The following is a 25,901-nucleotide window of genomic DNA, read 5'->3' as shown; positions in this document are numbered from 1 at the left end:
CATTTCCATACCCTTTTTGGGTCTCTGTTGGGATGTTCCACATCTGGACCAATATTTCCATAAGTTTCTCAGCTCAGAGCTTCTGCACCACAATGGTAGTGTAAATTTGGCCCAAATCAGCCTGGACTTGGGGTTCCAATCTTTCAAAAAGTTTTCCTCCCCAGAAGAAAAGTAGAGCATAAAAGGGACACCTTCCTACCCCTGTCTACCCCTCAGTCAATCAGAGACTTTCTCTAGATAAAAACCACTATTACTAATTTCTTACGTAACCTCCATCAGAAATATTTTATATCACTATATACAAAGCATGCTACATATGGACATTCGTATGAAAACTCTATAAGATCTATAAGATCAGTACGTATTAGGATGTCTTCATTCTTGCAGTGGCTACTTTGTTTTGTTGTGTTGTTGTTGTTGTTTTTACCGGTCCCCTACTCACAAGCATTTAGGTTATGTCCTGTATTTTACTGTTACAAATAATACTACAATGAATATTCTTAAATATCTCATTTTACTGCAGTGAATATCCTTGCATTTATATAATTTCATTTTTGTGTATCTGTAGGGAGGAATGGCTGGCCCAAAGAGCCCGTTTATTTCTTTTTTATTTTGATAGGGATGGCCCTCCGTAGAGCCTGTACCAAGTTTATTTCCCCCATGTGGATGAAGATGCCTATGTTCCCACATCTTCAACAGCAGGAATGTTAGCTAACTTTTTGTTCTTTGCCAGTCTTAAAAGCAGAAAACAGTATCTTTTTGTAGCTTTAATTTCCACTTCTCTTATTATAAGTGATAGCGAATATCTTTCATAAGTTCAGGAAATGTATTGGATTTACTTTTCTGTGAATCATCTCTTCGCATCCCTTGACCAGTTTTCTACTGTGTGGTGGAGCTTTTCACATTTTAAGGAAATTAGCTCTTTAACTGTGATATAAAGTACAAATATCTTCCTTATTTGTCATTAGTCTTTTGTTTGTGGGGTATATTTATGAAGATCTTTTGTAGTTTTGGAGTGCCCAACTTAGGTTTTCATTTTATGATATCTGAGATTATAAATAAATAGTTTAATATTTCTTCTAGAATATTTATGGCTTCATTTTAATATATAAATCTTTGGGTTTTTGTGTGTGTCTATGAGCTGGAAACCAACTTTACTTTTTGCCAGATGGTTTTCTAGTTGTCCCAGCATCACTTCTCAAATAACTCATTTTAACCTTACTTATTTGAAATGCTGATTTTATATTTTAATTTCCCATGTGTGTTTGGGTCTCTCTGTCTTCCTATTCTGTTCCACTGATCTATGTGTTTGTACACAAGTATCATACTTTTAAAATAGTTATTGTTCTGGCCTGTTTAAAAATTTTTAAGTTTTTCCCCAACATTTCTTTATTGTGTATTTTTAAATTAGGAAGACTCATCTTCTCAGATGAACTTAACTCATTATCTTGATCAGAAATTTGGATGATTTCTTTTAGTTGAAAATTGCTATGCTGTTGAATCCAACTTTGGGATGGCGGTAATGACATTTATATATTTAATAACTTGCTGGTTGAACCTTGGTCTGTAGACAACTTCAGGTGTCATGGGAAATAGTTGTTTTATTTGTCATTGGTTTTAGGCATTTCTCCCAACCATGCAGGTAGCAGCAGCAACTCTGCCTGGGGGCTATTAAAATTTTGGGGCCACCAATTGGACAATGAATGTGAGCAGGACACTTACATCTATTTTTCTGAAACCTTACTATTATAGGGCCCCATCTTTCCCCACTGCCTCTCTTCTTCCATGATTTTTCTGGAATGTTTTTCCCACAACCATGATCATGGACTTTGTGTTAGTTAGACTGGTTTACTAGCAAGGAACAAGTATTTTAGGGAAAGGGGGGGGGTGGTTATTGAAGGAGGATATTAAAATAAAACTTTTAGGGGCGCCTGGGTGGCTTAGTCGGTCGAGCGACCAACTTTCGCTTAGGTCATGATCTCGCAGTTCGTGGGTTCGAGCCCCGCGTCGGGCTCTGTGCTGACTGCCAGCTCAGAGCCTGGAGCCTATTTCAGAGTCTGTGTCTCCCTCTCTCTCTGACCCTCCCCTGCTCATGCTGTCTCTCTCTCCTAGAAATAAATAAAAAAATATTAAAAAATAAAATAAAATAAAACTTTTAGTCTCAGTTTAAACTACCTTCAACCACTGAATCCCAGTTTATAAAAGTAGATAGGCCAAGCAAAGATTGTTGGAAATTAGGGGAAAGTATTTAGAAAGAGATCTTGGTGTGCTATAAGTCCTACACTGTCCCCCAAAGGGGCAGGTGAAGGGTAATTCCTCCTTCGCCTTAAATAAAGATGGAGGGTCTTTACGGAAATTCCTCCAATTATGCAGTATGTGTCCCCTGAAGTTTGTGAGACATGGAGGTCTAGTTTATGACCTGCCCCTGAGAAATCTAAGGAACAGGGACTAATTAATCATTCTGACAGCAGAGCAAAGATGAAGTGGCTGCTGTCCTGAGCTAGGCCAGTGTCTTAGTCCATTTAGGCTGCTGTAGCAAAGTACATTGAATGTGTAGCTTATAAACAACAGAAATATATTTTGCACAGTCCTGGAGGCTCGGAAGTTCAAGGTCAAGGTGCCAGAAGATTTGGTATCTGGTGGAAACTCCACTGCCTGGTCCATAGACAGCCATCTTTGGTGGAAGAGGCAAGGGGGCTCTCTGAAGTCTCTTTTGTAAGGGCACTAATCCCACTCAGGAGGGTTCCACCCTCTTGACCTACTGACTTCCCAAAGACCCCATCTCCAAATGCCATCACACTGAGGGTTAGGTTTCAACATATGAATTTTGGGGGGACACAAATATTCAGTCTGCAACAGGTTACCCTCTCAAGAATCTGTCATGGCAAAGCACAAAGGCATTTTTCCTGAGAATATGCTAGGAGAGAGAACTAGAATGCTGTCTGGTTAAATCTTGGTGATGATGTCCCAACAGAGAAATAGGGACCAGCATGTACAGAAGGGAGGAATAGATTGAGAGCCAGAGGCCAAAGGAAAAGTTGTTATCCAGCCTCCAAGGACAGTATCCCCTACATCAAGGAAATGCAGGTAAAATAACTAGCAATGGGGAAGGTGGTCCTCTAAAGAACCTATAAAAACACCTCCATGAAAAAGGCATCAACCTTAATGTCAGCTAGTACCAGAAAGTGCAACATTAACTTGAAACAGTATCTGTCAAGTGAGAGCTTTCTTGTCCCTTTCCATGCTTCTCTTCAGCCCTGAGGGAGAAGGAAGCTCAAATCAGAGGATATAGTTGTACATCCAAGCTGGGAAGGGAATAGCCATAGCTTTGAATAAAGTTTAAAGTTTTATTTATTACAAAAGACTGGATATATTAATTACTGATTGGAGAACCTCTTATTATCACAAAGGAACTAGAAAAATCAGAAATTTGCCATATAAGTTGTTGAGAGAGTTGCTAGCTCCACAGTATGAATTTTAAAGGGAAGAGATAAAACTGAGGTTGCTTGATGTCTCATGGTGATGTTTGTTGAATATAACACTTGTAGTGAGGAATAGAAAGATTGAATATGGAAATAGAAGCCTATCAGATCAGTGATGGCTATAGGGATGGCTCCTCTCTGCATTTATCTCTCATGGTCTGTGACTGTCCCCTTCAGATGTTCCTCTGCTTAGCTCTGTCCTGTCCCCATTCTCTTCTTGTTTCCCACAGACCAGTTCTTGCAGTTTTCTCCAGCCCAGATTTTGAAGAGCTGGTGTGATCACCCAACTAATCAGAAATGAGCAAAGACCTTTGTCCATGCCTCCTCGTGGGTCATCAGTCAACCCCAGCACAAACCATTCTGTGGTCAGCTATCCAACCCTGACTTATTCAATACATCCCCTAAGCTCTAGGGGGGAAGGGAAGAAACACCTAGAGCTGCTTCCTTGAACTTTAGCTGAGAGATGTTGGGGTAGTGGGTATAAGAAATATGGTGACTAATATATCTGGGATAAGGCTCTCTCTCTCAATAAAAGGATGAGGCCCAGCAATACAGAAAGTGTGAGGCTATTAAGAGTCATTAGATATCACAGCCACAGAGCATTTTTACTTTTGTTCTTCACCAGACATACAGGACAGGAATCTCTAAAATTTCTTTGTACACTAATAGTTAAAAGATTTGGGCTCAAATACAGTTACAAAAAAGTAGCATTACTTCTTTGAACATTAATTTCTTCATCTGTAAAATGGGAGTCCCCTGGTGATCTCCAAGAGAACTCACAGAGAGGTCACCACCACAGGAGGGGGGGGTCAGTATGGTGATGTGTGACGCTGACAAGTATGTGAAAAGTGGACAAGAGACCCCCAGAAAACTGTGGAGGAGCAAACCAACTCAGAGCAGATACAACAAGGAAGGCAAAATAATGCAAACCAACTTCAGCCAGCAGGGCTTTGAGCTCAGCTTCTGAGAAGTGGCCACAGTAGACAGGGACCTGAGCAGCCCGGAGTTTAAAGGCACAAAGCCATAGCCTCCCACGCTCTCACTAGTAATGTCTCAAACTTTTATGAGGAGACATTTATATACTCACAGATTCTTTGGCTGTATTCAAAAATGCATGGTTAATAATTGTTTGTGCTGCTCTCTTGTTTTCTGCTTTTAAGAAGATAAAAAGTCCATAGAATTTTATATGGAACTTGGAACAGAGCTGGATATTTTTGTTGCTTTTTTAGTATTAATATGCCAATAGAGAGAGCTATAACTTTAGTCAGAGCATACTTGATCATCTGTTTTTTATGATTTACAGCAAAGAATTAATATTTAATAGTATCAAGCTCCAGGTTTTACGGTTTCTTTCAGATGCTAAGAATGAAAAATCCACTATAACTAAACTCCTGATCCATGGCAACTTTCAGATTGCTTGTCGTGTTTTGTTGGGTAGAAATTTCAAAAAAACATCCAGCCTTAGTCTAGTGGACTAGGTAGTGAATTGAAAACAATTTCTATCAGAAATGAGATTGGAATGATTAAAATATTCAAGTGATTACCCCAGATGAGAATAAGAAAAATACAGGCTATATAGATGAGTACATGTGGGTTGGAATAATGAAGACTTTCATTTTCTTACTCTCCAGATGTAAAGTTAGACTAGTCCCCAAACCACAATGTGCATGTTTGTAAACTGCTGCCTCAGTCCGACACTCTTGTTCCAATTCTATTAGAGGCACAACCTGACCCGCCCCCTTTCTGGCCACGGGGGAACCTGGGAGAGCTCCCCCTTCTCTTTTCATACTCTCCCTCCCCTCCCCACCACAGTCACCACTGAAGGGCCATCGTTTGCTGCTGCCATACCTGGTGGTGAAGCCTCAGATAACAGCCCACCGAAGATTTGCACATAAAATATTCTTCAACATATTCTTCATTATCTGTTGTGTCCCAGGGACTGCAGGAGGAGAGAGGTATGGAAAAGGAATTTTGACTCTGGTCCCCTTTTCCAGAACCTTGGCTCTAACCTACTAAAGGACCAGATCTGCAGATCTCCTTCCCTGTAGCCCAAGACCCCTGAGAGGTTTGCTTTGACAGAGTTGGTCTGGGGAGAAAATGTTCCCTTTGAAACTGTCCTCATTGGCAGCACACGTACAAAAGTATTGTTTAGTTACAGAATGGGTTAAATGGGTCTCTGTGAACCAGTCCAGAAATCTAGCAAATATTTATCCTTCAGATGTTATAAATAAAATACAACTAATAGGACTTAACATGGATGCTATCATAAGGCACAACTAACTTTGATTATTCTCAGATTTGGGGTAGTGCGATTCCCTCCTGTTGCACTTTCCTGACTACATCACCTCATTCAGTCTTTACCTCCTCAGAACTGTCTCTGGTCACCCTATCTGAAGTGGAGAATTTTAGTTCTGCTTCATCACACATATCGCCACCTGAAATACTATTTATTAACTTGTTTACTTATGGTCAGGCTTCTGTATTGGAAAGTACCCGTCATAAGGGCAGGGGGCTTGTCTCTTATCCAGCAGTGTCCTCAGGGCTTTAAGTAGTGACCTGCACATCAGAAGACATTGCTGCTGGTTTGTTGAGTAGCAGATTAACAAACTGGACTCATTATGTACCTTTCTTCCTTCCACTCTCTACAGTGGCCTTAATGTCACTGTAGTTCACTTTCCTTAAACAGAAGTCTTGATAATATGATTGCTAAGGCCTAAGATTTTATGATCCTTAGCTCTCTTAGTTCTGACTGTGACATAAGAACATCTGGAGAAAACAAAGAATCCTGCACTTCTTCATATCTCTTCTCCTTTCTCGCTCTGAGCCCAACTTAGAACCAAGGGCTGACTTTCACAGCCCCTCCATGCCTCTCCCCTCTTCTCACTCTGTCTTCCCTGCCCATGGAGACATATGCCAAAAATACTGGAAATTTAGTTAGATAGAGTCAGAGGTACAGGATCCTTCTTGTGCAGATAACCAAATCTTCTTTATATTTCCGTTGTGCAATCAGAAGTGTGTGATGTGAAAGGTAGATGGCTGCATACATACTAAAGTATTGGGAATTCTCCCCTTGGAGGGACAGTTCTTTGAAAATACAGATATTCTTGGGAGAGATATCTTAAACTAATCACATTAAGATCTTAGTAAATTATTGGAGCATTTCTTCTAATTAAAGGTACTAGATGCTTCAGTAAAAATGTACCCTGAAAATTGAGGGGGAAATGTGTAGAAAGGAGGAGGAAAATCATGAAGATAACATTTACCAACAGCATAGTTTTACCCAGGATTAGTCTTTAAAAAAATTTTTTTTTATGTTTATTCATTTTTTTGAGAGAGAGAGAGCACAAGTGGAGGAGGAGCAGAGAGAGAGGGAGACATGGAATCCAAAGCAGGCTCCAGGCTCTAAGTTGCCAGCACAGACCCCGACATGGGGCTTGAACTCACCAACAGTGAGATCATACCCTGGGCCAAAGTCATACACTTAATTAATCGAGCCACCCAGATGCCCCTTACCTAGGATTATTCTTGTTGAGACTTCTAATTTTCTTTTTAAAGAACACTATAAAGTCACTTTGGAAGATGCTAGAAAGAGAATAATCAGAGAAACTTTGTTGCAACTGGATCAAAAGAAGGAATGGGCCACACAGGTATATTTCAATTTTCTTAAAAACAAAAGTTGTTCCCTTATTTTTTCCCATGGTATGTAATGATTAAGATCTTGAGTTCTGAAGTTAGTTTAGTTTAAATCATAGCTGTACCACTTACTGGGAATATAAACTAAATTTATTACTTGACTTTTCTGGGCTTCAGTTTCCTAATTCATAAAAAAAAGGATCAATAATGATATTTATTTTAAAGAATAGTATGAAGATTAAATGAGATTTTTTTTTAAATTTTAGAGTGGGGGGAAGGTAGAGAAAGAATCTTTTTTTATATATGTTTATTCATTTTTGAGAGAAAGCACACTATGCACGTGAGTAAGCAGGAGAGGGGTGGGGGAGGGGACAGAGGATCTGAAGTGGACTCAACACAAATAGCAGAGAATCACATGTTGGGCTTGAACTCCCAAATCAGAGATCATGACTTGAGCTGAAGTTGGATTCTTAACNTATTTAAGTAAAATTTGTGCTCCTTAAAAAAAAAAAAAAAAAAAAAAAAAGAGCTAAGTAAATTGTTACTCGGTTATTTTTAAGTAATAATAATGGCTACAATAAATTACCCAATAAAAGTTTTGGATGCATTATAGAATGAAATATAATTTGTGGAAAAAGTTCTTTCATATATACCTAAACCTAAGAGAGTACTCTATATTGCTGGAGCTTTAAAAATTTGGGATCTAAAAAAATGTTTGAGATATAATTTCCAATATTATATGTTTCCTAATCCCTTTGTTTTGCACAAAATACCTGACTCTTTTCTTTTCACTGTCCTTCCCCTGTCCCCAGACTATCTCCTCATTTAGTGAGGTCCTCACTGGGATTGTCTCTTCGTCTAGAATATCTTTTCTTCAGAATCATAAACATCTGATCTCGAAAGTTTCTCACTGATTTTCAGTTGCTTTTGTTTGTTGCTTACCTGTTAGTTCAGTTGTTCTTTCAGTTACTATCCCACTGCATGATTTTTACTGATTTACACAAATATAGAGGATTATGGAGAACTGGCCAATTGTTTACTGCCCATAAAATTTAGCCACTTTGTCATGGAATATGACTAAACGGTGAAATCATCATTAAAATAATCTGAACATAGTTAAGATGATTAAAAATGCATCTGTAAATCAAATATCTTTCAAATACACATATTCAATATATAATGAGGACTGTTTCAGATACTGTTCTGAGTCTTTTATATTTATGTGTCTCAACAATCCTATAAGGCAGGGACTTGCTAATGAGAAGGCTGACGCACACAGAAATTTTGTAACTTTTCCAGACCAAGTGGCAGAATCAAGAGATTCAATTTAAGAGGTCTTCTTCGGATCATTGCTCTTAATCATTACACTATACACTTTCTTTTCTCTGCATAACGCCTAACACACACACGTGGAAATTTCCACATTTTTATCTGGCTGTTTTAGCATACATTTAACCTCTGATAATGCACTGTCATACAACCTTGGCTGCAAAGTTGGAGTCACCTGAGAAATTGGTTAACTCAGTTGGTGCTTGGGTCCCACCCAAAGAGATGCTCAGGTAATTGGCCTGCAATGTTGCCTTGGCTTCTGGATTTTTCAAAGTGTCCAGGAGATTCTAACATGTGGCTGAAGTGAAATCCCCTGCTCCATTGTTGGTAAGTGAAGCCATAACTTCAGTTATGAGCTATGTCCTGCTTTTGTTCAAATGAAATTCTGTGTTCCAGGAAACCTTAGAATTATCAGTGGTAGCTGGAGTATAAAAGTTCCTGGTTCCTAGGGAATATAGGTTCATTCTTAGTTTAATTAGCATGATTTAAATAAAAAAAAATTATTGCAAATCTTCAAACTCTAAAGACGTAGATAAATTTATTCTTAACATACTTTTAAATTATTTCTGTCCATGCTTATGATCTATAGGAGTTTTCCTAATTTCCCTGCTTTAGGTTGTGCCCTTCAGTTACTGAATATGGAATTTATAACATAGTATCCATATAAAAGTACCTCACAGATAAATATGATCTTTCATCCACTGTAAAGTTCCTTTGACTGAAACTATAAATATACAAGTAATTGAAAATGAATTTACATCTTATTCACCTACTGACAAAGTAATACTTTTTCCTTTTTTTCATCTAAAATACTTTTCTCTGGCACAAAAACAGACACATAGACCAATGGAAAAGAATAGAGAACTCAGAATTGGACCCACAACTGACTGACCAACTAATCTTTGACAAAGCAGGAAAGAGTATCCAATGGAAAACAGACAGCCTCTTTTAACAGATGGTGCTGGGAGAACTGGACAGCAACATGCAGAAGAATGAAACTACATCGTTTTCTCACACCATACACAAAAATAAACTCAAAATGGATAAAGGAATGTGAGACAGGAAACCATCAAAACCCTAGAGAAGAAAATAGGANATATGGAAACCAACTTGACAATAAACTATTTAAGAAAAAAAAGAAAAATAAATAAAAATACCTTTCTCCAAGAGACTGTCTAGCTGTAGCTTGCTACCTTGAAACTATTTTCTATTACGTTTGTAAATATGTATATTGTTATTACTGACATGCAGAAATATATCAAANTAAAATCAGGCCGGGATCAGAGACTCCAGGGTGGGAGGCAATCCCCCTCTACCCTCTACAGCGAGTGAGAGGGGAAAAGGAGAGAGTCCGAAACAGAAAAACCTCTGCTCGGCAGGGAAAAACCTCCGCTCGGGGCATAAAAAGACCGTACTTGCCAAACACCTGCACGCCAGGTCCCCTCTCANGAGGGACCTGGTTTTCCTCACTCCAGCGGGCTCGGGCTCAGCGCACCCGGCAGGCAAGCCTCCGCCCATGCTCGACAGCCCGACCCAGAGAAGAAAGCAGCGATTCTGACTCCACCCCCAGAGTGAAGCGGGGCGGGGGGGCGGAATTGCCCCGAGAGGATTGCCTGGGAAGCTGTGTCTAAGGCAATTTCAGCGGGGCGCGCGGACTGGGATTTGGAGATTGGGACTGGCCTGAGTTGAAGNATGAGAAACAATGAAATCTGGCCATGTGTAGCCACATGGATGGACCTTGAGGGTGTTATGCTGAGCGAAATAAGTCAGGCAGAGAAGGACAAATATCATATGTTTGCACGTATAGGAGGATTAGGAGGAACTTGACGGAGGAACAAGGGGGAGAAGAAGGGGGTAAATGGTGGGGGAAAGGGAGAGAGGCAAACCATGAGAGACTCTTGAATGCTGACAAAAACTGAGGACTGATAGGTGTGGGGGGGAGGGAGGATGGGCATGGAGGAGGGCACTTGTGGGGATGAGCACTGAGTGTTATGTGGAAACTAACTTGACAATAAACTATTTGTAAAAAAAAATATATATCAAAAAGGTAGTAATAGAATCTATTCATGCTTTTTGCTATATGTTGGAGTATGACTATGACCATAAACCTGAAGAATAGTTGATCACTGCGGTTCAACCACCTTAATTATGGAGCAGATCACTTAATGATTGATTTCACCATTGCAATCAGAATCATTCACAAGAGAAGCCAAATTGAATGGATAACTGTTATCCAGTTCTCTAAATCACCTGTATTAGACAGTGTAAATCAATAAAAATAATACAATGGGAGAGTAAAGAACAACTGAAGCAAAAGTTCTTAGGTATGTTTCCAAAGTATTTGCAAAACATAATTTAAAATGAATGATCAGCTAAGTTGATCGTGGACTGCTATGTTGCAATTTTTCCTTAACACAGAAACTTTCTTTTAGAATGCTGTAAGGTTCATTGACAAAGGCAGTTACATAGAGATCTGGGAGAATGACTGGCTAAAAAGAGAGGTGAGTGGAATTTTAAAAACAATTTCTTCTTATTGTTTTGAACTGGAAATGACTTTTATTTATGAGCTGAAGGCATGGGAAAAGCATAGAATTGTAGCTAGCTGAAGAAAATAAAATTCAAGTGGAATCCTAATCTTATTACAAGCTGTTACTCCATGAGTACCATCAACAATTTCAATAATAATCAGAAGTCATTTTTGGCATCACAGTGCAATATACTCAAATGTTTGAAGCTTCTCTATGCCCTAAAAATTATCTGGTCTTTCTCAAGACCCTACTTCCTTCTGGATGGTGGGAGGAAGGCTAAAGGATCATTCTAACCTCATTCTCTGCTGTTTTTAATTGCCCCTTTGGAATGACGTGGTCTCCTTTGCATAAAGGTTTAGTTGTTTGCATTTCCTTACTTACCTCTGCACTTCTCCAAGATGGACCCTGTTGTATAAGAAGGTGGGGTTACATGCCTTCTTGTGGGGAATATCATTAAAGAGGGCTCAGATCTATGGAATTTCGTTTGGACCTTTGCTCTCTCTGTCTTTCATCTGTAGAGGACATGCGTCTGTCTGCTCCCTGCACTAATGACTTCTGAGTGGACTGCTCTGGCCTTTTGACTTTGTGTTGCAGCCAACACCAAACCCACAATTACAGCCATTTGCCCATGGCCAAGATGCCCCTGTCCACTACAGTCTCTATATGCTATCCTAGGTTGGTCCTCAGACTATCTTCACATCTCCCTCTGGAGAGCATGCAGAAAACAGCGGACCCAGTGTGCTGCCTTAGACTCAGCTAACTACCTGTCTCCCGATACCAGTGCTACAATATTGCTCTTTACTGAATATGATCATGTGAGGACTTATAGGCCTTCTTTGTTATGAGGCACTGTCCTGTTTTCCTTACGTTGTACATACTAGTCCCTCTGCCTTATCTCCTTACCTCCTTACCCTCCTCTGCCTGGAAAACTCTAACTCTTCCTTTAGGCACAGACTTTGAAGACTGATTTCTTTCTGAATCATTTTGTATTTCCCCCTGAAAGTCTTGAGTACTTTTTCCTCAGTGCTCTCTTATTTCATTGTAACTCTTGCTAAAATATGTTGAAATTGTCTGTTTATGCATCTATCTCTTCATTGCACAGAGCAGGCTATGCCTTTTCAACTATGTGTCCATGAAAACTAATACATAATCTATGTTCACTAAATAGTTACCGAATAAGAGAATGTCTATGAGTGTCTATGAGTGTATATTCATGGAGACATGAATCAAGTACATGGGTTAGATCTTGGGTGAAGATGTGAGAGCATGTTGTTGGATATAACAGGTAGGGAAGCTTTGGTCTAGATGTTACAGGGGTGCTACAGAAAATGTGCAAAACTCATTACTTTGAAATTGCCTTTACATTCAAACAAGTAGTTACCCAAACTATGCTTAGATACCATCTATGAAAGAAAACTCAATATCTTTTGAAAGAATTCACTTCAACTACACCCAGCTCTTGTTGGCAAGTTATATATATGTGATTCTTGAATCACTAACATGTGATTTCTTCAGCATTAACATGTGTGTCCTTAGCTCTATGCCTATATTTTTATTTTCCTACCAAATATTTCCACATATATGTACCGAAGGCACCCAACATGCCGAAAGCAGAACTCATAAATTTCCCCCTTAAATTTTCACTTCTTGCATTTCCCTTTTCACCGTCTGCTCAGACACTTGAAGTAAAACTGTCAACATCACCTTCTCTTCTTTTTTCCTTGCCTCCTATTTGGTTGAACAGTGTTGGTGAGTCTAGGAAACAAGGAATTTAAACATTAGTGTGATTTCTATGATACTGACAATTGCCTTTAAGTTGCCTTCATAAGGTCATGGTGAATAGGAGTCTATACTACTTCCAAAACAAATCTAGAGGAAGCTCCAATTTTGAAAAATGAATATTAAAAAACTCAAGGTGAAGGGCTCAATCAGTTAAGGGTCAGACTCTTGACCTCAGCTCAGGTCTTGATCACAGGGTCGTAAGTTCAAGCCCTGCTTTGGTGTCCGTGCTAGGTGTAAAGCCTACTTAAAACAACAACAACAATAATAACAGTAAAATAAGTTAAATTAAAAAATTAAAAACTCAAGGTGAGTTTAACAGTTAAAGAATATTAGGGAAGAGTTTAGTTTTTATACTTTTATTGAATACAATAGTATAATCCTAATTATAATAAATTAACAGTTCCAATCTTAAATCCTATAAGATGTCATAGATATTAGGTTCAGAGAAAATGATTGCAAACATTTATATTTGACTGATAAGAAAGGCTTTTTTGGTGTTTTGAGCCTTCCTACTAAAGCCACAAATTACATTTTGTTTTGTTTTCTTCTCAGAATTCAGTAGAAATAAAAGACACAAAAAATGTCAAGTCTAATTAAATCATGAGCAAAAACGGCTTAGTAATAAAGGACAAATCATTTTAAGGAAATTTAATAGATTTAATTTCTCCTTATTTCAATAAATATTTATTTTAGCATTATTAAATTTACTCCCAAAATTAATTAAAACTGTCTCTGGTTATATGTAGTATCATAAGAATTGAAAAGTGCCTGGAAATGGAATAATGTATGTCAATTAATTTCTTTAAGGAAGGTTTAGAATGAGTAACAAGGGATATTTAATAATGGAACTCCCGAAAATATTTCTCCATTTAACTATCGTTCAACAATAACCGAACACTTAGATCTGTGGGAAGGATATGAAATGTCCCCTACATGACTTCCATTATCTGGTTTTATTTAGTATGCATATTAAGGAAATGAAGAAAAACTGAAATTTACAAATGACTTAGACTAACTCAACAAATAGAAAGCCAGTAAAACTAGACAAAAGGATTCAAAGAGGTTAGTTATCAGAGTTTCAAGTGTGAGGAGGCATACAGCTAACTTGGATCTGGCAGGGAAAACTTCAAGAACACATATTTAATTCAGGATCCTAGGTCTCTGACTTACAATAGTTTTAACTAAATTCTTTCCCAATTTCTTGGATATTTGAGGATGGGGAAGATGGGGAGGGAAAAGCAGTCTTCTACTTATTCCTTTTCACTTTCTTACCCTAGAAATCTAAAGATATTTTTCATTTCCCTAACATTTCGAAAGGCTGCAAAGGAGACAGTAATTGCTGAGAACCTTAGTCAGTAGTCCCAAGGGGTATGTGATGCCACAAGATATCCTTAGCTTGAGAGGTTGGACCCAAGGGGCCCTTTTTCCCAGCTTTGGAAGAAGACCAAGAACTGTGTGTGCTGCCTCCCAAGCATGCCAAGTCCTTGGGTCAAACATTTCCAAATGTTCTATAATTCCTCTGTTTATAACCCCTAAATATAATTTCTTTCTCATTCTTTGACATTTTAAAATTATTAACTTTTCTTTAAGGCATTCAAGCCTGTAATCAAGCTGATTATCTCCCAACGCATGAGATCCTAAAGCACCAACCCCTTGCTTTCTAATTTAGTATTATGGACTCAAATGGTTTTGCTAAATTGTTTAAGGCAGGTAAAAAATATATACTTTTCTTTTGAGCTCCAAGCCACCAGCAATATTTGAGGTTTTTTTTTTTTAAAGATTTTATCTTTAAGTAATCTCCACACCCAATGTGGGGCTTGAATTCATGACACTGAGATTAAGAGTTGCACCCCTTACTGACTGAGCCATCCAGGTGCCCCTTTTTGAGCTTTTTCTATGATACCAATGTTGTTTTATGTTACAATTATTTGTATATTTGTTCACTGGATTGTAAACTTCTTTGAAGGAAGGAGCCATGCCTTATTCACTTTTGTAACTCTCTATGCCTCGCACAGGATCTTGGCCATAGTAGGAATTTAAGCATGTAATACATGACTTATGTGATAGAGATATGAGTGTGGTAATATACAGAATGCTTCCCAATTCAAAAATACAATAAGTACATTTCAGTTACAAATAAAAAATGTCAGCTTGTAACAAGAGATACTGAATCTAAACCCCTGAACCTTTTTTGTTTCATCATATTCTCTTGAAATACTTACTTTTTCCAGTTTATTTTTCTATTATTCTCACCAGTCTATTGCTTTCTCTTTTGTACTGTTGCTTCTAATTTTCTTATTGTCCTGACCTCTCTCTGTGAGCACCTCTCAGGGCAGCACCTGTGTAGCTCATGCTGTATGAGGCAAGCAGAAAGGTGAGTTGGGAGTTCTGTCTAGTAACTTTCCGTATTTTTCCCACTATCAAGCCTTCTTTAGACAAAAGTTATCAAAATACACTTCTTAAAGACTGATGGGAATTCCATCAATAGAAGCAGCAAATTTGTTCATATTTAAGTTAGCCATATTTCTTTAGTAAATGTCAAACCTGCTATGTCAGTCAATGACCTTCCATCACCTGCAAAATAAAAACTAGACCCTTTATTATGCTAAGTGAAATACATCAGTCAGAGAAAGACAGATATCATATGTTTTCACTCATGTGGAACTTGAGAAGCTTAACAGAAGACCATGGGGGAAGGGGTGGGGAAAAATAGTTACAAACAGAGAGGGAGGGAGGCAAAACATAAGAGACTCTTAAATACAGAGAACAAACTCAGGGTTGATGGGGGGGTTGCATAGAAGAGAGGGAAGTGGATAATGGGCATTGAGGAAGACACTTGTTGGGATAAGCACTGGGTGTTGTGTGTAACATTCCCGCGATGAATCACGGGAGTCTACCCCCAAAACCAAGAGCACACTGTATAAACTGTATGTGAGCCAACTTGACAATAAAGTGTACTAAAAACAAAACAAAACAAAAACTAGACCCGTTAGCATTAGTTGGCTCTTCCCTAATTGTCCAATTTCTCTCCTACTTCTCCCCACTTCCACTTTATAGCTATCTATACCAAAATGATTGTGGCTAACATGTGGTGCCTAGAATGTACCCTCTTCTGTTGCCTAGAGAATCCCTACTTGGCCGTCAAGATCTAGATTAGATGTCCTCTATTAATTCTCCTTTATCTCCTACACCAGACATAGGGTGAACCTCCCACCATACCTGGACAGCTTCCGTTATGGTTTAATCCCATTGCTTTCTGTTTTTATCACCATCTTCCCTGATTAACTACATGGATAATTACTCTTATTTTGTTGTTTACCTCTACCTCCAGCTCATAGATAAGTTCAGTGATGTTTTTGAAGGGTAGGAAAGGACAACTCTTGCCATTCACTAATAACTGCCTTCCCATGCAAACAAGTACTGCACATAATCTGGAAAAGAGACCCACCCATTCCTTCTTAGAGAGAAAGGACAAAGCAAACCCAGTAATAAATAATACAGGATAGATCTTCCCCTTAAGCAAATAGATTTTTAAGAGTTGAATTTCTTATAGAAGACCAGATAGAAGTAAGTCAACAAGTACCAACATCCATTCTCTTCTTCTGAGAACAGATTGCAAATCACAGGAAGGAAGTTGAAGAACTAGAAAATACTATTCATAAACTGGAAGAAGAAAACTTGGTGCTTATTGATCAACTATTCAACTGTAGACTTGTGGATCTCAGAATACCCAGGTGAAAGTCATTAGCGTATCTAGAAAGTAGTTTTGTCAACATTTGTATCTGTAAAAAAGTTGTTAATTTATTTTTTCTAATGTTTATTTTATTTTTGGGAGAGAGTGAGAGCAAGCAGGGGAAGGGCAGAGAGAGAGAGAGGCTGAGCTGCCAGCATAGAGCCTGACGTGGGGCGTGAACCTATGAACCATGAGATCATGACCTGAGCTAAAGTCGGACACTTAACTGACTGAGCCACCCAGGCACCCCAAAAAGTTGTTATTTTTAAAAGATAAGTCGACTTAATTTTTGATGCTCCAGCCAGATGGCAATAGTTGAAAAGAAAAGAACTCACAAAACAGCTGTGATGAAGTTGTAATATCACTATAATCAACCATTGATATAGTCCAAACTTTGGCTTGCTTTTTCTAGCAATGCACTGTAGTCATAATAGCAAACACTTAACATGAATATCACAACTGGTGACCTTCAAAAGCCTCCATGACAGTAGGAAAAATAGGCATAAAAATAAAAGCATACCCGTGAAGCCGAAGAAGTATGAGGTGTGGAGTTAGCACTACCACAAAGTAGCTTCCTGGAGGTCTTCTGGGCTTCTAGTTTCCTTGTGGACTGTAAAATGGTTTCCTTTAGTACTTAGGGGAAGAATCAAACCATCTTCTAGGCAGAGAAAATATTCCTACATAAGAGAAACCAAATGTGTATTTTAGGTTCCCTTTTTCTTACCTGACAAAAGAATTCTTAATACACCAGTCGTGAGGAAAACTAGGACCCTGGAATATGGATTAAAACTCAAAGTGGTTATTATAATTTGGGCAGGTAGTCAGAAACAAGAAATAATCTGAATAGTAGCATGCGAAGGGAAAGAATCACACAAATGTAGGGTGTACATGTGTTGGATGGGAGACAAATGTCTAGGTCTAGGAATTAAAACAGAGAAATTCAACATGATGGAAGGACCATGAAAAAATTTCTACCCAAGTGGTTCTGGTGGCTTGTGTGGCATGGAAAGTACTATTTGTGATGTGATAAAGAATTTTTTACTTACAAACTTTCTGATGTGTGGATACAGGTAAGTTGTGGGGGGTTTTGTTTGCTGGGCTAAGTGATAGGCATACAAGACTGGAGAAACTGGGAGATAGGGCAATTGCGCTGCAGGCGGAAAGCTGGGCAGGGCAGGGTAGAAAGGGGGGCTGCTGATCCCTTTCACAATGTCCGTATGATGCCCCAGAGAGGTAGACACCAATGCAGATGAGGCAGGCAGTCAGGCTCAATGAATGTGCTATTTCCTGGATGCTTAAATTACCAGTCCCTTGAGCTGATGCTCTCGAAGGGTCCTCCGGGGTGGGGGCATCACCCACTTGCCAACCTTCTCTCTGATCGGGTCCATTCCATTCTCCTCTCCCGTCTACTGCTGCTGCTGCCTTCTTAGCAGTCAGGTCTAATCTCTGCAGGCAGTGCTGGCACTGTGGCTTACAACCACTGCTGTACCTGACATCCACCATTGTCCTTCCCTCTTCCCGAACAAGCTCAGCCTTGGGAAGGAGCTTACACTCCAAACTGCCGATTCCACTTGCTGCTTTGATCAGCTCAGTCTGGCCTATCTGATTTGGTGCTGCCATGGATATGAATTACTAGTTACAACAAAGTGGAATTATTTCACTGGCCAGAGAGAACTTGGCAGTGACAGGCAGGGAGATGAGAAACTTTTAATGGAGATTTTCATTAAGTTGTTTGCTGCATCCTATGCAACTTAACTCTATCCAGTTTAACCCCTAACCCCAGAAAAATCTGCAGGAGAACGGACAATGTTCATCAGTGCCTTGTGGGTTGATTTTCTTTAGTGAGCGATATGAGTGTTTAGTCTTGCCTTAGAGTTGGGAGAGATGAATTCAAAATCTGACCAAGCAAAAACAAACAGCATAGGCAACATTTATTAGAGCTGGGTTAGTTACCCTGGTGTATGCTTCCAAGGCTGGTTTTCCTTCATAACCAGCATTTATCACGCTAATGATTACTTATTTAGTGTCCGCTTCCTTGCTAGATTGTAAATTCTTTGAGACAAGTGTTTAGGACATTTTAGAAAGATCTGCCTAAAGGAACAGAAATGTGTAAACCCTTAATTTCTGTTACGCTACTTCTCCAGAAGGGTAACTCTGAGTATATTCGGGAGCTTTTAGTGTAACCCATTTTCAAGTCAAAGAAATATAACACATATTACATATTTTTTGGCAACTTCCCTTTTCACCTATTTGTTGAGAACTCAGTCCTACATAATACTAGAAGGGGGTGAGAAATAGACACAAACTGTGCCCAAAGGAAATACAAAAAGTTGTGTTCCTATTTGGCTGAAAAATGGGGTATTCTAGCTAATAGAGTCACTACCTTCCCCACCCAAGGATCTGCATACATTTTCCCTTCACAACTCACATAGAACATCATAGTATTTGTTTAACACATCAGATGAGGCGAGTGACCACCAGAGGTGACTGCCCAGGGACTCCAGCACCACAGAACTGAGACTAAGTGGACCAATACCTATATAACATCGTTCTTTAAATATTTTCTATATCATCAAGTGTTGCCCTATGATGGTATAAAATTATAATAAATTAATGATGAGAGAGAATCCAGATTTATGAAGTTTATGGCATTTGGTAAGATAATAATTATGCAAAACAGTAAAACCCCTAGGGCGCCTCGGTGGCTCAGTCGGTTAAGCAACTCACTTCTGCTCAGGTCATGATCTCATGGTTAGTGAGTTCAGGCCCTGCATCAGGCTTTCTGCATTCTCCCCTCTCTCTTCCGTCCCTCATCCATGCACTCTCACATGTGTGCTCTCTCTCAAAAATAAGTAAACATTTTTTTTTAGGAGCACCTGGGTGGCTCAGTCAGTTGAGCATCTGACTTCAGCCTAGGTCTTGATCTCGCCATTCCGAGTTCAAGCCTTGATAGGGCTCTGTGCTGACAGCTCTGAGCCTGAGGCCTGTTTCAGATTCTGTGTGTGTCTTTCTCTCTCTGCCTCTCCCCCACTCACTCTTTCCATCAAAAGTAAATAAACATTAAAAATAAGTAAACATTTTTTAAAAGTTTTATAAACATAAATATTGTATGTAGTTACATTATTTGCCTTATACTTAAGCATTTTGAATAACACTTTACTCATGTTCTTTAAATAACTGACAACCTGTAATCTGGGGGATTCACTCTGCTTGCTGGGCTGCTAAGCATAAGGGGTGGTTTGACTATCGACAAGAGTGCAATCCACACTGTCTTCAGGTAAACTTCATAGAAAAGTTATGTGAAGATTTCAAGACATCATATTTTCTGGTTGGAAAATAACCAGAACCACTAACCCAAGTTAGTGGGTGCTGAAAAGCAGAGCACAGGATTAAACACATGCACAGAGAGCTGCAATAGCAGACATACAACTCCCCAGGCTTGGGGCTGAAACATGGCACTCAGAGACAGCCAGCAACTCGATGTCCTCTGGGACTCCTGCTGTTCGCTGTTCTTCTCTTTTCCTCTCCATTTTAAAACCTCCCATTCAGGCCATGGCTGTTATTCATTTGGATTACTACAATAGCACCCTAACTGGTGTCAAGCTCACTTTCATTCCCAGAGCATTAAGTCTGTTATTCCTTATCACACAAGCCCTTCCTCACCCCAAGCTCTTCCCTGGCAAATAGCCCCTGGTTCTTCAAGTCTCCACTCAGGTTTCATCTCCTCCTGGAAACCTTCCCTTATCTCCTAAAGCTCAACCAGGTGTGTCTTCTCTCTGTCCCATAGCACTTCTCACACTACTGCCATCACCCATCAGGGTGCAGACTGTCACCCTAAAATACTATAAGCCCATCTGCCACACCCCTGGGCCTCATGTTCCTCCAGGGTAGAAACTGCCTCATTTTTCATCTGTGTCTCTCCAGAACCTAGCAGAGAGACAGACACCAGTGACCAGATGGTACAATGTTTGTTGACAGATTGCTTTTCTCATTTGTTTTTTTTAGGCGACTGTATCTTACTCAAGCTGCTGGACTGGAAGTGCCACCTGAAGCACCTTTGGAGTTGCCAGAAACATTTAAAGGTATTATTTTATTGTAGTGGTGACAGGTTTTTTTTTTTTTAATTAGCAACTACTTATTGAGCATCTATTATAGGTACCTCAAACCCAAGAGCTATTCAGGGAATAGATACACACCAGCTTCTCCATATTTCTTTTCTCCTTGAAGCACTTGTCCTAACCCACCTCCTTTCTCTAGTCCGGTTTTCAAATTCAAGTTGCCACATTTCACAGTGAATTGCATAAATACTGGTGGAGAGGGATGGAGTGCTGTCTATACTGGTGTATTTTTGGTTCTAATTTAGGCAACCAACCAAAATACCAACACACACATGAGCTACCATATGATTACCAAAACCTGTCAGCTAAGAGAACAGAATTAACTTAGAGATTCTAAAAATGGGCTCACTCTCACATTAATATATAGATTCTACATTCCTTAAAGTTCTTCCAAATTAAAAATGTGACAAAGTGTGTATTATATTTTCATTTGTCCAAAAATACCAATTTCCTTGTATTCCTCCCAGAAGAGTCAAAATTTCAATGTATAGAAGTAAAAAGCAGAGACCTGATGAGCTCATCAGCTGAGAGTGGTGCCTTATATGTCAGTCATGAGGATAGTACCAGGTACAGCAAGGACCTGAAGACAGATGAGAAAAGTGACTCATCCATACAGTTTGGGGCCTCTGATATGAAATACTTACTGTATGAGGACGAGCAGGATTTCAAGGTAAGATTCATAGGGAAAAAAAATTCTGAGTTCTAAGAGAATGCTCTTTTATTAATTAATAGAGAAAAATAACCTATAATATGGATATTAAAAAATTCTGCTTGCAATTATTGGTAAAATTGGCCCACCATTCACATATCTCATTAGATACAATTTTCACTCTTACCCATGTGCAATTTGCTACCTACATTCACTAATAGAGTTCCATTCTTAGTATACCATGTAAGTTATCTAATGCCATATACCAAATTATCTCCAAACTTAGTGGCTTATAACAATTGTCATTTGTTCTCTTTTATCACTTCTGTTGGTGAGGAATTTGGGAAGGGCTCCACTGGACACTTCTCATTTGGGCCCTCAGGAGTTGTGGTCATATGTCAGCTGGGGATATAGTCATCTGAGGGCTTCAGTGGGGTAGAAGGAGGTCCACTTCCAAGGTGGCTCACTCACATGGCTGGCAAGTTGATGCTGGCCAAGCTGGGAGCCTTGGTTCTTCATCACATGGGCTTCTCCTGACGTGCCTTCATTGCCTCCCGATTATGGTGTCGGGCTTCTACCAGAACAAGCAGTACCAGAGACCAAGGTAACAGCTGCAGTAGTTTGTATGACTTAGCCTTGGAAATCATACACCATCCCCTCCATCATACTCTATTGGTTGATGTAGTTATAAAGTTCCACCCAAGGGGAGTGAATGTAGCTCCTGCATCTGAAAAGAGGAAGGAACATCATATTGTAAGAAAAGCACATGGAGGCTGCCTGGGTGACTCAGGTGGTTGAGTGTCCAACTTCAGCTCAGGTCATGATCTCACAATGCATGGGTTTAAGCCCCACATCAGTCTTTGTGCTGACCATGCAGAGCCTGCTTTGGATTCTGTCTTCCTCTCTCTGATCTTTCTTCTCTCTCTCTCTCTCTCTCTGTTTCNCACCATATATATCATATTAGGTGAAACCTGGAGTGTCAAAGTTTTTAAATTTTAAAACCTTTTTTGTACATTCCAGTTACTCCCACATCTATCTCTTGCTATTTTCCTTCTTGGTACTACCAATAACTTTAAAAGCTACCCTAACTTAGGAGGCCTGGGGGGGCTTAGTGGGTTAGGCATCTAACTCTTGATTTCAGCTCAGGTCATGATCTCTGAACTCTGTCTCTCTCTGTCTCTCTCTCACTCTCTTTTGCTTCCTCCAAATAAATAAATAAACTTTAAAAAATAGAAATAAGATAAGAGTTCTCCTAGAACTTAAATCTTGTAGAAAAAAAGTGATGGATGAAAGCAGAAGAAATGGAAAAAAAAACCATTTTAGCTAAACTACAACTCAGTCCTGCTAACAAGTGATTTTTAAAAAAATGTTTATTTATTTATTTTGAGAGAGGGAGAGCACATGCAAGCAGGGGATGGACAGACAGAGAGGGAAACAAAGAATCCTAAGCAAACGCCATACTGTCAGCACGGAGCCCAATGTGGTGCCCTACCCACAAACCATGAGATCATGACCTAAGCAGAAATGAAAAGTCAGATGCTCAGTGGACTGAGCCACTCAGGCGGCCCTCAAGTGACAGTTTAAAGACTAAACTTCTAGTCTTCATGGCATTCAAACACCCCCACGGGTGTCTTGAAATCATGACATCCGATATGTTATAATGACCTGAGGCTAGTGGACAATTGTCTACAAAATCCCCAAATCACATAGCATTTGGTTGAATGAAAGACCTTCTTACTTTCCATGGAGGAAATGGTATTGTGTATGCCACGGACTGAATTGTATCCCCGCCCACTCCCATGCCAACCGAATTTGTATGCTGAAGCCCTAACACCTAATCTGGAGATAGGGTCTGCAGGAGGGGGTAATTAAGGTTAAATGAGGTCAAAATGATGGAGCCCTAATCTGATAGGATGGTGACCTTATAAGAAGAAGCACTGCCTTGTAAAGACACAGCCAGAAGGCTGCCATCTGCAAGCCAGAAAGAAAACTCTCACCACAACTCCACCACCCTGGCACCCTGATCTTGAATTTCCTAGGCTTTAGAACTGTGTGAACTCTGTGTTGTGTAGGGTAGTCCGTCTATGATGTGTTGTCAAGACAGCATGAGCAGACTCTGAAGTATGTGGTAGAATCCATCGATTTGTTTTTCTTCTACCTTATGTTTATGGTAGTTCTAGAATAACATATTTTTATAACGGGATAAATACAATTATATGCACTTTTGAGAAATGAAACAATGCTTTCCTTTTTCATTCTGTGATTCTCCTAAATTCTAGTAAATGTTTATTGCAAACCCTGCAACATGCCAGGTATTTGTTAGATGCTTGGGAATTGTGGGGCAGAACAGGAGGAAATGAAGTCTCAGAGATGGTGATACGGCAGGCCCTACCCTCCAAGTGTTCACATGCTAGTAGAAGACAGAGAAGAAAATCACTAATTACGGTACAAAAAGAATGTACCACCTGTATCTCTTTCCCTGGCCAGTCTCATCATGGCACCTCAGCACTTGGTACAGGGCCTGGCACAAAGTGAGCACTCAGGAGAGGTTTGCTGAGATGTTGAAGGAATAGGCTTCTAAGAGGAAGGCACACTCTATAGGGCCTGAGCTGTTTCAACACAGTATTGGGTTGGCTGTGGGAATTCATGTAAATTAGATTTGTTTGTCAATATCTTAAACGACAATTAGTTTGGCAGAATATGGTAAGTTTTACGTATACAGTGGGCACTGGTCTTGAGAAAAGTGAAGAATTTTCTCAATATTAGAGTATTTATAGTCTAAGTGACCTTTGACAATCCTTCCCGTTGTTCTTGACTAATATAGAAAACTCTGCTGTGGTTATATCCTGGCCAGCAGAGGGCTACATGTATACAGCTAACATTTTCTTTTACTGATTAAAGACCTTGAGAGAATATATCTCCCCGCTCTAATTGGTGCCCCCCATCCAACTCCCTGAAAGACAAGCCTGTCAGCCTTGCTGCCTGCTCTTTGGGAGGTCTTGCTTAATATGCCCCACTGGGTATGTAAGTGTATTGAGTGATTTTCTGTTCACAGTGACTCTCATATTTCACTCGTTATTCAGTCAATTAAACGGACAATGAAACCTGTCAGATAAAGGCCAACTATAATAAAGGAAACCTAACTATTTTTAAATGTTTATTTATTTTTGAGAGAGAAAGCAAGTGTGGGAGGGACCAAGAGAGAGGGAGACAGAGAATTCCAAGCAGACTCCGAGCTGTCAGTGCAAAGCCCAACGCAGGGCTCAAACTCACAAACCATGAGATCATGACCTAAACTGAAGTCAGAAACTCAACCAAGTGAGCCACTCAGGTGCCCTAAGGAAACCTAACTTTTAAGACTGGTAACTTGTTGAAGCACTTGGGTAGTTAGGTTGGTTAAGAGTCTCTCTCCTTCCTTCTGCCCCTCCCTGGCTTGTTCTTTCTCTCTCTCTTTCTCTCGAAAGAAAGAAAGAAAAGAAAGAAAGAAAGAAAGAAAGAAAGAAAGAAAGAAAGAAAGAAAGAAAGAAAGAAAGAAAGAAGGAAAAAGACTGGTAACTTGTTAGATAACCTCTCCTATTCTCTTCTATGTCTGTTTGCCACAGGATTATGTAAACTTGGGGCCCCTGCAGGTGAAGCTCATGAGTGTGGAGAGCAAGAAAATGCCCATTCATTTTCAAGAGAAGGAAATTCCAGTCAAATTCTATGAAGATGTCAAGAGCCCAGAGAGCTACATCACATACAGAATGATGAAGCCTTTTCTCTAAGACTAAAACCTGCAAAGTAAAAATAACAACTTTTCTTATACATTTTCATTGGGAACGGAAGTATATCACTTGTCCATCTTATTTACACTTTGGTCCATTATTAAACCAGTTCTTATTTCTAAAGGTCATAACAACATTTAAAATCAAAATTCTAAGTATTCAGCTGTTCCTTTATCTGCATGGCATGAGTGACAAAAATGAAAGTACACTTTATATTTCCATATTCAAATATTCAGAAGCATGATAATGGGCCCAAGATGGTTTCTGACCTTCCTTACCACTTAAAAAACTGCTGATTATTCTATCATTCCGATATGAAATAGTTCAATTAGAAATTTTCCAAGATAAATTTAGAGGTTTGCATAGCACTGACCACAACTCTTTCCCTCTAAGGGTGCCAGTCCAGAATTCAAGACTATTCTTCTTTCATCTAACACTACTTATAATAATAGAAAACACTTTGGAAACAAATAAACTTGAGGGTGATCGTTTATTACATAAAAATATTCCACCAAAGGGTGCCTGGGTGGCTCAGTTGGTTAAGCATCTAACTCTTGATCTTGGCTTAGGTCATGATCTCAATGAGCCTGCTTCAGATTCTCTCTCTCCCTCTCTCTCTGCCTCTCCCCAACTCATGCACACAGGAATGCTTCTCTCTCTCTCTCTCAAAATAAATAAACTTAAAAAAAAATTCCACTAAGAGTGAGATCTCTCTCCTCTCAGCTCTATTAAGTCTAAACTGCTGAGTCCCTGTTCAAGGCAAGTATCACTTCACTTTTATGGATGCCACAAGCCAAGGACTGAGATTGTGCCCGAGGTTGACATCAACACTCTATTTCAAAGCCACATTTACTTATAAGGCTTTTACAAGGAACATCTTTTA

The 25,901-nt window shown here is 39.4% G+C and overlaps 2 protein-coding genes across 10 annotated transcripts in view; one reads left to right on the top strand and one right to left on the bottom strand.

Moving 5' to 3' along the window:
• LOC144243393 (uncharacterized) overlaps window positions 1-22,030 on the bottom strand; it is a 47,232-nt gene extending 25,202 nt beyond the window's left edge. For 2 of the 3 annotated variants that reach the window (XM_077778426.1, XM_077778425.1), the window contains exons 1-5: window positions 21,726-22,030; window positions 17,008-17,164; window positions 14,977-15,107; window positions 12,537-12,727; window positions 5,331-5,421 (exon numbers count right to left, since the gene is read on the bottom strand). In XM_077778426.1, the coding sequence (XP_077634552.1) occupies window positions 5,331-5,375 (45 nt within the window). In that variant the 5' untranslated portion in view covers window positions 5,376-5,421; window positions 12,537-12,727; window positions 14,977-15,107; window positions 17,008-17,164; window positions 21,726-22,030. The remainder of the gene's footprint in view (window positions 1-5,330; window positions 5,422-12,536; window positions 12,728-14,976; window positions 15,108-17,007; window positions 17,165-21,725) is intronic. The other variant, XM_077778427.1, reaches the window with a different exon arrangement.
• The window catches only part of CCDC83 (coiled-coil domain containing 83), a 47,442-nt gene extending 22,275 nt beyond the window's left edge, over window positions 1-25,167 (top strand). For 6 of the 7 annotated variants that reach the window (XM_077778420.1, XM_077778424.1, XM_077778417.1 and 3 more), the window contains 6 exons: window positions 7,038-7,129; window positions 10,877-10,945; window positions 16,367-16,488; window positions 20,493-20,569; window positions 21,073-21,275; window positions 24,857-25,167. In XM_077778420.1, coding sequence (XP_077634546.1) covers window positions 7,038-7,129; window positions 10,877-10,945; window positions 16,367-16,488; window positions 20,493-20,569; window positions 21,073-21,275; window positions 24,857-25,018 — 725 coding nt within the window. In that variant the 3' untranslated portion in view covers window positions 25,019-25,167. The remainder of the gene's footprint in view (window positions 1-7,037; window positions 7,130-10,876; window positions 10,946-16,366; window positions 16,489-20,492; window positions 20,570-21,072; window positions 21,276-24,856) is intronic. The other variant, XM_077778422.1, reaches the window with a different exon arrangement.
• Window positions 25,168-25,901: the final 734 nt, after the last annotated feature.

The sequence above is a fragment of the Crocuta crocuta genome, unplaced genomic scaffold (assembly GCF_008692635.1).
Source record: "Crocuta crocuta isolate KB4526 unplaced genomic scaffold, BGI_CrCroc_1.0 scaffold1247, whole genome shotgun sequence".
NCBI classification, from domain to species: domain Eukaryota; kingdom Metazoa; phylum Chordata; class Mammalia; order Carnivora; family Hyaenidae; genus Crocuta; species Crocuta crocuta.
Note: the sequence above shows the minus strand (reverse complement) of the source record. Positions and strands in the feature narration are given on the sequence as shown.